Source organism: Oncorhynchus gorbuscha, linkage group LG14, assembly GCF_021184085.1.
Source record: "Oncorhynchus gorbuscha isolate QuinsamMale2020 ecotype Even-year linkage group LG14, OgorEven_v1.0, whole genome shotgun sequence".
Lineage (NCBI taxonomy): Eukaryota > Metazoa > Chordata > Actinopteri > Salmoniformes > Salmonidae > Oncorhynchus > Oncorhynchus gorbuscha.
The window spans coordinates 2545403-2559542 of NC_060186.1; the positions used below are offsets into that span (position 1 = coordinate 2545403).

The following is a 14140-nucleotide window of genomic DNA, read 5'->3' on the forward strand; positions in this document are numbered from 1 at the left end:
GGAGAGAATGATGGAGGAAAGAAGAGAGCATTCAGAGATGTACCTTCATCTTACCAGTGAGAGGCTGTTTTAATTTGTAAGCAAAAGCAGCACGCAGCCAATGAAGATTTTAATTGATACCCATAAATAATTCCTTGTGTACATTTGCGCTTATGTCGGATTTGCTGTTTATTTGACGATTGGAATTATCCGGGTGGTGTGCTTCTCTCTGTTGATGTTGGAGATCAGACAAAGATTTTATTTATTAATATAATCGCTTAATATCCTCAGATCTGGTCCCCATTAATTAAGTTAAAATCCACATTGAGAATTTAGACGAACGTTGAGCTTTGCCACAGTGCTTTCATCCTATCCTCACAGAACAGCCTGTACTGAGCCCGCCGCTATCTCCCCCCAGCCTGTACTGGGCCTGTACTACTGTGACAGCAACATCAACCAGCTCTTCACACAATGTGCTACTGAGTCTGCATTCCAAATGGCACCCTATGGGTCGTTCCAAAGCTACCCACGAACCACGAGCACACCAATCCCAAGTAGAATGGAGCTGTGGCTTGGAGTATTGTTTCTTCATCCTATGTAATGCACACACCAATCCCAAGTAGTATGGAGCTGTGGCTTGGAGTATTGTTTCTTCATCTTATGTAATGCACACACCAATCCCAAGTAGTATGGAGCTGTGGCTTGGAGTATTGTTTCTTCATCCTATGTAATACACACACCAATCCCAAGTAGTATGGAGCTGCGGCTTGGAGTATTGTTTCTTCATCCTATGTAATGTGCACACCAATCCCACCCCAACAGTGAGTATAGAGTATCAGTTCTCTGTCCGACAAGTAGTATGGAGCCGTGGATTGGAGTATTGTTTCTTCATCCTATGTAATGCACACACCAATCCCAAGTCATATGGAGCTGCTCTTGGCTCTGTCATAACCTCACATGGTCTCTCCTATCATTGCTATGCAGACGACACACAACTAATCTTCTCCTTTCCCCCTTCTGATGACCAGGTGGCGAATCGCATCTCTGCATGTCTGGCAGACATATCAGTGTGGATGACGGATCACCACCTCAAGCTGAACCTCGGCAAGACGGAGCTGCTCTTAGTCCCGGGGAAGGACTGCCCATTCCATGATCTCGCCATCACGGTTGACAACTCCATTGTGTCCTCCTCCCAGAGCGCTAAGAACCTTGGCGTGATCCTGGACAACACCCTGTCGTTCTCAACTAACATCAAGGCGGTGGCCCGTTCCTGTAGGTTCATGCTCTACAACATCCGCAGAGTACGACCCTGCCTCACACAGGAAGCGGACCAGGTCCTAATCCAGGCACTTGTCATCTCCCGTCTGGATTACTGCAACTCGCTGTTGGCTGGGCTCCCTGCCTGTGCCATTAAACCCCTACAACTCATCCAGAACGCCGCAGCCCGTCTGGTGTTCAACCTTCCCAAGTTCTCTCACGTCACCCCGCTCCTCCGCTCTCTCCACTGGCTTCCAGTTGAAGCTCGCATCCGCTACAAGACCATGGTGCTTGCCTACGGAGCTGTGAGGGGAACGGCACCTCAGTACCTCCAGGCTCTGATCAGGCCCTACACCCAAACAAGGGCACTGCGTTCATCCACCTCTGGCCTGCTCGCCTCCCTACCACTGAGGAAGTACAGTTCCCGCTCAGCCCAGTCAAAACTGTTCGCTGCTCTGGCCCCCCAATGGTGGAACAAACTCCCTCACGACGCCAGGACAGCGGAGTCAATCACCACCTTCCGGAGACACCTGAAACCCCACCTCTTTAAGGAATACCTAGGATAGGATAAAGTAATCCTTCTCACCCCCCTTAAAAGATTTAGATGCACTATTGTAAAGTGACTGTTCCACTGAATGTCATAAGGTGAATGCACCAATTTGTAAGTCGCTCTGGATAAGAGCGTCTGCTAAATGACTTAAATGTAAATGTAAAATGTAACGTGGTCTGTGGTTGTGAGGCCGGTTGGACATACTGTCAAATTCTCAAAAAACGACGGAGGTGGCTTATGGTAGAGAAATGACATTTCAGTGACCTTTATTTTCAGCTTATGAAACATGGGACCAAAACTTCACATGTTGTGTTTATATTTTTGTTCAGTGTACGAACCCCCTATAAAATAAAAATGGCCAATTCGGATGCAATCGATTAGCTTCAAATTTATAGTTCAACGAAAAAAATGTTTCAGCAACAATAAATATGTTTTCTAACTACAGGAATGATTTCACAACCATCTGAGATGCTGGGGGTCGTGGCCTGTCCCGACCCCTACGTAGTGCACTCCCCTTAACCACGGCCCATAGGGCTCTCAGCAAACGTAGTGCACTCCCCTTAACCACGGCCCATAGGGCTCTCAGCAAACATAGTGCACTCCCCTTAACCACGGCCCATAGGGTTCTCAGCAAACGTAGTGCACTCCCCTTAACCACGGCCCATAGGGTTCTCAGCAAAAGTAGTACACTCCCCTTAACCACGGCCCATAGGGTTCTCAGCAAAAGTAGTACACTCCCCTTAACCACGGCCCATAGGGCTCTCAGCAAAAGTAGTACACTCCCCTTAACCACGGCCCATAGGGTTCTCAGCAAAAGTAGTGCACTCCCCTTAACCACGGCCCATAGGGCTCTCAGCAAAAGTAGTACACTCCCCTTAACCACGGCCCATAGGGCTCTCAGCAAAAGTAGTGCACTACCCTTAACCACGGCCCATAGGGCTCTCAGCAAAAGTAGTGCACTACCCTTAACCACAGCCCATAGGGTTCTCAGCAAAAGTAGTGCACTACAAATTGGATAGGGTGCCATTTGGGACGTCGAGGTCAATCCATTGATCCTGTATTTACCTCGGGAAGAATCGCAGTGGCTCCGTCCCAAATGACACACACCTTATTCCCTATACGGTGATAGGGCCCTGGTCAAACGTAGTGCACTATATAATGTGCCAGGGCCCATAGGGTTCTGGTCAAAAGTAGTGTACTACATAGGGTGCCAGGGCCCATAGGGTTCTGGTCAAAAGTAGTGCACTAAAATAGGTGAATAGGATGTAATTTGGGATGCAGAGGAAGTGATGATTGAGCGAGCTGAGCAGTGTGTGCAGCAGGGAGATGAGAGACACTTACTTGAAAGCGGTTGGAACTCTGGGTAATCTGGACTCGTGTTCTCTGACAGATCCCGTAAGAAATGCTCGTACCTGACAAAAAGAGAGAAGAGACACAGATAAACAAGGTCAATGTGAACTCGGTACACTTCTAGATCTAAAACAGTAAAACAAACACAAAAATCACAGACAGTTTAGAGTAAGCAGATGGGACAGGGCTTTGTCATTTAGATACAATACTATTCAAGCAGCCAGACAGTAGGGTGTGTGTGTGTGTGTGTGTTCAGAAGACAATATTTGTCAACATGCTCTCTGACATCTTCCTCCTAACAACCAATACACATCCTGTCAGTGTAAACATTCAAACAGACACCAACTACTCTACCTGTCTGGTTTAGTTTAATAGCACCATTACAGGACTAGGTATATAGATCATCTATTGTCTATAATAACACCATTACAGGACTAGATCATCTATTGTCTATAATAACACCATTACAGGACTAGGTAAGTAGATCATCTATTGTCTATAGTAACACCATTACAGGACTAGGTAAGTAGATCATCTATTGTCTATAATAACACCATTACAGGACTAGGTAAGTAGATCATCTATTGTCTATAATAACACCATTACAGGACTAGGTAAGTAGATCATCTATTGTCTATAATAACACCATCACATGTAAAGCATAGTAGCAGTGGAAAGATAAAGTAGAGGCTTTGAATCCCTTTACCAGCAGCTACAGTATGTTACACACCGCTGGAGGGTCTAAGAGACTATTACAGTATGTTACACACTGCTGGAGGGTCTAAGAGACTATTACAGTAGTCTACACACCACTGGAGGGATTTAGAGACTATTACAGTAGACTACACACTGCTGGAGGGTCTAAGAGACTATTACAGTAGTCTACACACTGCTGGAGGGTCTAAGAGACTATTACAGTAGTCTACACACCGCTGGAGGGGTTAGAGACTATTACAGTAGTCTACACACCACTGGAGGGCTTAGAGACTATTACAGTAGACTACACACTGCTGGAGGGTCTAGGACTATTACAGTAGACTACACACCGCTGGAGGGCTTAGAGACTATTACAGTAGACTACACACAGCAGCCAACTAACAGGGTTGGGGGTCCAAACGGTCAGATAGTAGGAACAGCAGCAAACTAACAGGGTTAGGGGGGGCGTTGCCTCCTTCTCAGAAGAAAACAAGTCGTCAACGAAAGAAGATTCCCATTTTGAAAGTACAGAATAAGAGCATTGTGATCAATGTGTGATACATTAGAGTAACCCATCCCCTTCTAAAGGGGAGACCGAACGGCAGCTTTCCAACGGCAGCAATCTTTACCCTGGCGTTTGGAGAGGGACAGCGGGACCTTGGAAGTGCATTGACAATTTACATTGATTTCCAGTGTCTGTCTCCCCCTACTCTTCCTCCTCGTCTCCCCCTACTCTCCCTCCCCTACTCTCTCCTCCCCTCCCCTACTCTCTCCTCCCAGTCTACCCCTCTCTGTGTTGTCTGGTCTTGATTTTAAGAGACACAGGTGCCAGAAAGGCCACTCCAGAAGTCAGCCGTTAGCCGTGCTAGCAGCCAGCCGTTAGCCGTGCTAGCAGCCAGCCGTTAGCCGTGCTAGCAGCCAGCCGTTAGCCGTGCTAGCAGACAGCCGTTAGCCGTGCTAGCAGACAGCCGTTAGCCGTGCTAGCAGACAGCCGTTAGCCGTGCTAGCAGACAGCCGTTAGCCGTGCTAGCAGCCAGCCGTTAGCCGTGCTAGCAGCCAGCCGTTAGCCGTGCTAGCAGCCAGCCGTTAGCCGTGCTAGCAGCCAGCCGTTAGCCGTGCTAGCAGCCAGCCGTTAGCCGTGCTAGCAGCCAGCCGTTAGCCGTGCTAGCAGCCAGCCGTTAGCCGTGCTAGCAGCCAGCCGTTAGCCGTGCTAGCAGCCAGCCGTTAGCCGTGCTAGCAGCCAGCCGTTAGCCATGCTAGCAGTCAGCCGTTAGCCATGCTAGCAGTCAGCCGTTAGCCATGCTAGCAGCCAGCCGTTAGCCATGCTAGCAGTCAACCGTTAGCCATGCTAGCAGTCAGCCATTAGCCACGCTAGCAGTCAGCCGTTAGCCACGCTAGCAGTCAGCCGTTAGCCATGCTAGCAGTCAGTCATTAGCCATGCTAGCAGTCAGCCGTTAGCCACGCTAGCAGTCAGCCGTTAGCCATGCTAGCAGTCAGTCATTAGCCATGCTAGCAGTCAGCCATTAGCCATGCTAGGTGCCAACGTACTGACAGTTGGTGGCAGCAGTAGAAACTGTTATTTGTTAACAGTGGCGCCATGTGACATGAAAGGAAGGACGACAACAGATACACTCCGTCTACATAAAAAAAATAAAGTAATTATTTCCTCTGGAATGGTTGTCTGGTTCTTAAATGCAACTCAAGTTGAAATCTGAAATCTGCTTTACTTTTCAATGCACTCAAGGCTGCTAAGAATAACGTGGAAAAGAGACGAGGGGGGGGGGGGACAGAAACTCAAATTATAAACTCCGGTATTGTATAAATAGATCTAAATCGCGAAGAACTACACTACTGATAAGTTACCACACCAGCAGTAAGCCTTGTGAAAGGGGAGAAAGAGCAACATTGTTCAACTCATTAGGAAACTAAAAAGCAAAGAACCCCGAAACAAGAGTCCAATTAAACCCTCCTTCAATTAGAAGACACTTATACGGGAAGTAATAATTCCACTCCTTTATTCTCTCATCTTGTAATAACAAATACATGACAGGCTTTATCAGCAGAGGGAGCATGCCCTCATCCTTATTAGAGAGGGGAGGGAGGGAGGGCGGGGAGGGAGGGAGGATGCCCTCAACCTTATTAGAGAGGGGCAGGGAGGGAGACGAGGGAGAGAGGCAGGCAGGGAGGGAGACGAGGGAGAGAGGCAGGGAGGGAGGGAGACGAGGGAGAGAGGCAGGCAGGGAGGGAGACGAGGGAGAGAGGCAGGGAGGGAGGGATGTAATTAAAGAGACGGCGCTACAAAAAGAAAGAAAGAGGGAGAGTTTCTCCTCTCTAATGAGAGTTTATTACCCAGCATTCCCAAATAATGTAAAACGGAAACGCGCCCGTTTAGCCACGCTGTCACGCTCATTAGCAGCTGAGCAAAGACAAGATAACGACGAGACAACAATAACATAATCTGAACCGGATTTATAACAGCTCACATATTCTAATGAAAAGGGGGGGGGGGGAGAAGAATGATAGCATATTTAGAAAGCAAGCATGTGGTTGGGGATCACTGTGTTGGCCTAGTTAGTGAGAATGTGGCGGCTGTGGCTACGGCGCTAATGCTAATTCCTTTTGTAATATGCAGATGATATGCAGATCGCTCTCTTTCCTATTCTCAGCAGACATGTTGGGTCATTCGGGCACTTCCAGTCACGTCAGAAACGAAGAGAGCGAGTGAGCGAGCGAGCGAGCGAGCGAGCGTGCGAGAGGGAGTGAGTGAGTGAGTGCAAGAGGGAGTGAGTGCGAGAGGGAGTGAGGGAGTGAGTGCGAGAGGGAGTGAGGGAGTGAGTGCGAGAGGGAGTGAGTGCGAGAGGGAGTGAGGGAGTGAGTGCGAGAGGGAGTGAGGGAGTGAGTGCGAGAGGGAGTGAGGGAGTGAGTGCGAGAGGGAGTGAGGGAGTGAGTGCGAGAGGGAGTGAGGGAGTGAGTGCGAGAGGGAGTGAGGGAGTGAGTGCGAGAGGGAGTGAGGGAGTGAGTGCGAGAGGGAGTGAGGGAGTGAGTGCGAGAGGGAGTGAGGGAGTGAGTGCGAGAGGGAGTGAGGGAGTGAGTGCGAGAGGGAGTGAGGGAGTGAGTGCGAGAGGGAGAGAGTGCGAGAGAGTGCGAGAGAGCGCGAGAGGGAGAGAGCGAGAGGGAGAGAGCGAGAGAGCGAGAGGGAGAGAGCGAGAGGGAGAGAGCGAGAGGGAGAGAGCGAGAGGGAGAGAGCGAGAGGGAGAGAGCGAGAGAGCGAGAGAGCGAGAGGGAGAGAGGGAGAGGGAGAGAGGGAGAGAGGGAGAGAGCGAGAGCGAGAGGGAGAGAGCGAGAGGGAGAGAGCGAGAGCGAGAGAGCGAGAGGGAGAGAGCGAGAGGGAGAGAGCGAGAGAGCGAGAGGGAGAGAGCGAGAGGGAGAGAGCGAGAGGGGAGAGAGCGAGAGGGAGAGAGCGAGAGGGAGAGAGCGAGAGGGAGAGAGCGAGAGGGAGAGAGCGAGAGGGAGAGAGCGAGAGGGAGAGAGCGAGAGAGCGAGAGCGAGAGAGCGAGAGGGAGAGAGCGAGAGGGAGAGAGCGAGAGGGAGAGAGCGAGAGGGAGAGAGCGAGAGGGAGAGAGCGAGAGGGAGAGAGCGAGAGGGAGAGAGCGAGAGGGAGAGAGCGAGAGAGCGAGAGGGAGAGAGCGAGAGGGAGAGAGCGAGAGGGAGAGAGCGAGAGGGAGAGAGCGAGAGGGAGAGAGCGAGAGGGAGAGAGCGAGAGGGAGAGAGCGAGAGGGAGAGAGCGAGAGGGAGAGAGCGAGAGGGAGAGAGCGAGAGGGAGAGAGGGAGAGAGGGAGAGAGCGAGAGGGAGAGAGCGAGAGGGAGAGAGCGAGAGGGAGAGAGCGAGAGGGAGAGAGGGAGAGAGGGAGAGAGCGAGAGGGAGAGAGCGAGAGGGAGAGCGAGAGAGGGAGAGCGAGAGAGGGAGAGCGAGAGAGCGAGGGAGAAATAGTCAAATTATTTGCCGTTAAAGATTCAGAACTCTAATTAAGAGACAACAGGCAGCCTATAACACGGGTTAGTGAACACAGACCTTAATTTCTACCACTAACAGCTTCAAAAGGAAAGAAAGAACCAAGGAAATGAACACAGAACATCTCAATATAGTACTGGGAGGCATTGTGTGTGTGTGTGTGTGTGTGTGTGTGTGTGTGTGTGTGTGTGTGTGTGTGTGTGTGTGTGTGTGTGTGTGTGTGTGTGTGTGTGTGTGTGTGTGTGTGTGTGTGTGTGTGTGTGTGTGTGTGTGTGTGTGTGTGTGTGTGTGTGTGTGTGTGTGTGTGTGTGTGTGTGTGTGTGTGTGTGTGTGTGTGTGTGTGTGTCGAGATACACTCGTCTCTCTAAACTTTCGGCAATTAAAAGCGAATGTGAAGTGATTGTAAAGAGACATATCTTATCTCTCTGAATGGGTAAGTGTGTAAAAGGGATGAAAGAAAATTATAATTATATATATATATATAATATGGCTTGGTATAAAAATGTGAATATGTGAGAGTTTGTTTCGTTTAAATATGGAGAATGTAGTGGTGTCTTCATCACAGCAATACTACAACGATTGAGAAGAGCAGGAGGTACTTGAATATGTTCAAATGAAGATTCTTTCAAAACGCCCAACAAGGGGGCCTCTCGAGTGGTGCAGTGGTCTAAGGCACTGCCTCGCAGGTGCTAGCTGTGCCACTAGAGATTCTGGGCTCTCGGGAGACCCATGGGGGGCAGCGCACAATTGGTCCAGCGTCGTCCGGGTTAGAGGAGGGTTTATCCGGCAGGGATGTCCTGTGTAGCCCGTTTTTTCAGCTAGCCATCAGAAAACTAGGAAGAGGAGGCCGTGTAGCCCGTCTTTTCAGCTAGCCATCAGGAAACTAGGAAGAGGAGGCCGTGTAGCCCATCTTTTCAGCTAGCCATCAGGAAACTAGGAAGAGGAGGCCGTGAAGCCCGTTTTTTAGCTAGTCATCAGGAAACTAGGAAGAGGAGGCCGTGTAGCCCATCTTTTCAGCAAGCCATCAGGAAACTAGGAAGAGGAGGCCGTGCAGCCCGTCTTGTCAGCTAGCCATCAGGAAACTAGGAAGAGGAGGCCGTGAAGCCCGTTTTTTCAGCTAGCCATCAGGAAACTAGGAAGAGGAGGCCGTGCAGCCTGTCTTTTCAGCTTGGACTCCCACTTTCCTTTTAATATGTCAATGAAGATTCTTTCTAAAGCACAACAAAGTATTAATAAAACAATGACCCTTTGACCCCGTCACTGGCGGCAACGGGAACTTGTTGAAGATGAAAGCATCACGTCCTATCACAACGCATGATATACCATCACAACACATGATATACCATCACGTCCTATCACAATACATGATATACCATCACGTCCTATCACAACTCATGATATACCATCACGTCCTATCACAACTCATGATATACCATCACGTCCTATCACAACACACGATATACCATCACGTCCTATCACAACTCATGATATACCATCACGTCCTATCACAACTCATGATATACCATCATGTCCTATCACAACGCACGATATACCATCACGTCCTATCACAACTCATGATATACCATCACAACGCATGATATACCATCACATCCTATCACAACACACGATATACCATCACGTCCTATCACAACACACGATATACCATCACGTCCTATCACAACTCATGATATACCATCACGTCCTATCACAACTCATGATATACCATCACGTCCTATCACAACTCATGATATACCATCACATCCTATCGCAACACATAATATACCATCACAACGCACGATATACCATCATGCCACCCATACGTAGAATGTATGCACACATGACTGTAAGTCGCTTTGGATAAAAGCGTCTGCTAAATGGCATATATTATTATTATTATTATTATTATTATTATTATTATGTCCTATCACAACACATAATATACCATCACAACACATGATATGCCATCACAACACATGATATGCCATCACAACACATGATATGCCATCACAACACATGATATGCCATCACAACACATGATATGCCATCACAACACATGATATGCCATCACGTCCTATCACAACTCATGATATACCATCACGTCCTATCACAACGCACGATATACCATCACGTCCTATCACAACACATAATATACCATCACAACACATGATATACCATCACGTCCTATCACAACACATGATATACCATCACAACACATGATATACCATCACAACGCACGATATACCATCACAAAGCACAATATACCATCACAAAGCACAATATACCATCACAAAGCACAATATACCATCACGTCCTATCACAACACATGATATACCATCACAACGCATGATATACCATCACAACGCATGATATACCATCACGTCCTATCGCAACACAAGATATACCATCACGTCCTATCGCAACACAAGATATACCATCACGTCCTATCGCAACACAAGATATACCATCACGTCCTATCGCAACGCACGATATACCATCACGTCCTATCACAACGCACGATATACCATCACAACTCATGATATACCATCACAACACATGATATACCATCACAACGCACGATATACCATCACAACGCACGATATACCATCACGTCCGATCACAACACATGATATACCATCACAACGCACGATATACCATCACGTCCTATCACAACTCATGATATACCATCACGTTCTATCGCAACACAAGATATACCATCACGTCCTATCACAACGCACGATATACGATCACGTCCTATCACAACACATGATATACCATCACGTCCGATCACAACGCACGATATACGATCACGTCCTATCACAACACATGATATACCATCACAACACATGATATACCATCACGTCCTATCACAACTCATGATATACCATCACGTCCTATCACAACTCATGATATACCATCACGTCCGATCACAACTCATGATATACCATCACGTCCTATCACAACACACGATATACCATCACGTCCTATCACAACACATGATATGCCATCACGTCCTATCACAACACAAGATATGCCATCACGTCCTATCACAACACAAGATATACCATCACGTCCTATCACAACGCATGATATACCATCACAACACATGATATACCATCACAACACATGATATACCATCACGTCCTATCACAACTCATGATATACCATCACGTCCTATCACAACACATGATATGCCATCACGTCCTATCACAACACAAGATATACCATCACGTCCTATCACAACGCATGATATACCATCACAATGCACGATATACCATCACGTCCTATCACAACACATGATATACCATCACAACGCACGATATACCATCACGTCCTATCACAACTCATGATATACCATCACGTCCTATCGCAACACAAGATATACCATCACGTCCTATCACAACTCATGATATACCATCACGTCCTATCACAACACATGATATACCATCACAACACATGATATACCATCACAACACATGATATACCATCACGTCCTATCACAACACAAGATATACCATCACAACTCATGATATACCATCACGTCCTATCGCAACACAAGATATACCATCACGTCCTATCACAACGCACGATATACCATCACGTCCTATCACAACGCACGATATACCATCACGTCCTATCACAACTCATGATATACCATCACGTCCTATCACAACACATGATATACCATCACAACACATGATATACCATCACAACACATGATATACCATCACAACACATGATATACCATCACGTCCTATCACAACACAAGATATACCATCACGTCCTATCACAACGCATGATATACCATCACAACGCACGATATACCATCACGTCCTATCACAACACATGATATACCATCACAATACATGATATACCATCACAACACATGATATACCATCACGTCCTATCACAACTCATGATATGCCATCACGTCCTATCACAACACAAGATATACCATCACGTCCTATCACAACGCATGATATACCATCACAATGCACGATATACCATCACGTCCTATCGCAACACATAATATACCATCACAACGCATGATATACCATCACGTCCTATCACAACACATGATATACCATCACAACTCATGATATACCATCACGTCCTATCGCAACACAAGATATACCATCACGTCCTATCACAACGCACGATATACCATCACGTCCTATCACAACGCACGATATACCATCACGTCCTATCACAACTCATGATATACCATCACAACACATGATATACCATCACAACGCACAATATACCATCACGTCCTATCACAACACATGATATACCATCACAACGCACGATATACCATCACGTCCTATCACAACTCATGATATACCATCACGTTCTATCGCAACACAAGATATACCATCACGTCCTATCACAACGCACGATATACCATCACGTCCTATCACAACTCATGATATACCATCACAATGCATGATATACCATCACAACACATGATATACCATCACGTCCTATCACAACACATGATATACCATCACAACACATGATATACCATCACGTCCTATCACAACTCATGATATACCATCACGTCCTATCACAACACATGATATACCATCACGTCCTATCACAACTCATGATATACCATCACAACACATGATATACCATCACGTCCTATCACAACACATGATATACCATCACAACACATGATATACCATCACGTCCTATCACAACTCATGATATACCATCACGTCCTATCACAACTCATGATATACCATCACGTCCTATCACAACACATGATATACCATCACGTCCTATCACAACTCATGATATACCATCACGTCCTATCACAACGCATGATATACCATCACGTCCTATCACAACACACGATATACCATCACGTCCTATCACAACACATGATATACCATCACGTCCTATCACAACTCATGATATACCATCACAACACATGATATACCATCACGTCCTATCACAACACATGATATACCATCACAACTCATGATATACCATCACAACGCATGATATACCATCACGTCCTATCACAACACACGATATACCATCACGTCCTATCACAACACATGATATAACATCTTGTCCTATCACAACGCACAATATAACATCTTGTCCTATCACAACGCACAATATAACATCTTGTCCTATCACAACGCACGATATAACATCTTGTCCTATCACAACGCACAATATAACACCTTGTCCTATCACAACGCACAATATAACACCTTGTCCTATCACAACGCACAATATAACACCTTGTCCTATCACAACGCACGCTATACCAAATCATTTTTTAAATCCATCGTTCACATAAAGGAGGACTGAAGCGAGTGTGGTCATTGGTTGCCCAATCTAAAGGCTAGGTCTTAGTTTCCCTCCCCTCGATGTTCAGGAGCCCGCAGCCTTCCTCATGTTCTGTCCGTACTGCTCTCATCCTCTTCACCACCAGGTTAACATTCCCTCAGGCACAAAATGGCCCCCAACTCAGAGCCATTGTGGATTCAGGAATCCTCCAGTTGCCACCGGCCTTCACGTTGACATGCTACATCCCCATTACGGACACAATAACATGGGTAACACAGACCGAGAGAGCACAGAGGAGCTGTTCACCGTCACACACACAGCCCCAGTCAACTCCAGAACCCATCGCTGTCATCTCTGGGGAGAGAGGACGGAAAGAGAAGGGCCGCTTTCAGCCAGCCAAGATCCACCTCCCAAACGGCCCTGTATTCCCTACATAGTGCACTACGTTTGACCAGAGCCCAATGGGGCCCTAACGCTGCACTATACAGGGGAATAGGGTGCCATTTGGGATCCAGGCCAGATCCAGACAGTAAACGCCACTTAATAAAAGGCAATGATTTTATTCCCTCTCCCCCCACAACCACTCCACAACCCCCCCCCACAACCACTCCACACCCCCCCCCCCCCTCCACTCCACAACCCCCCCCCCCCCCCCACTCCACAACCCCCCAACCACTCCACAACCCCCCCCCCCCCCACCACTCCACAACCCCCCCCCCCACTCCACAACCCCCCACAACCACTCCACAACCCCCCCCCCCAACCACTCCACAACCCCCCCCAACCACTCCACAACCCCCCAACCCCCCACTCCACAACCCCCCCCCCCCCCCCCCACTCCACAACCCCCCCCCATCTCCTTAAGTATCCAGCACTTCAGCCACACTCACCATCAATCATCGTCCAACAGCCATAAGTGGCATCCATTTCCTGCCATTACCAGAAAGGAGGGAGAGCTCTGTGTGCGTTCGTTCACGCGTGAACGTGTGTGT

General features: G+C 47.7%; 1 protein-coding gene across 1 annotated transcript in view; it reads right to left on the reverse strand.

Moving 5' to 3' along the window:
• Positions 1-14140, reverse strand: part of LOC123995848 (rho guanine nucleotide exchange factor 39-like) — a 75704-nt gene that overhangs the window by 25520 nt on the left and 36044 nt on the right. The window contains exon 6 of the mRNA XM_046299530.1: positions 3128-3198. Coding sequence (XP_046155486.1) covers positions 3128-3198 — 71 coding nt within the window. The remainder of the gene's footprint in view (positions 1-3127; positions 3199-14140) is intronic.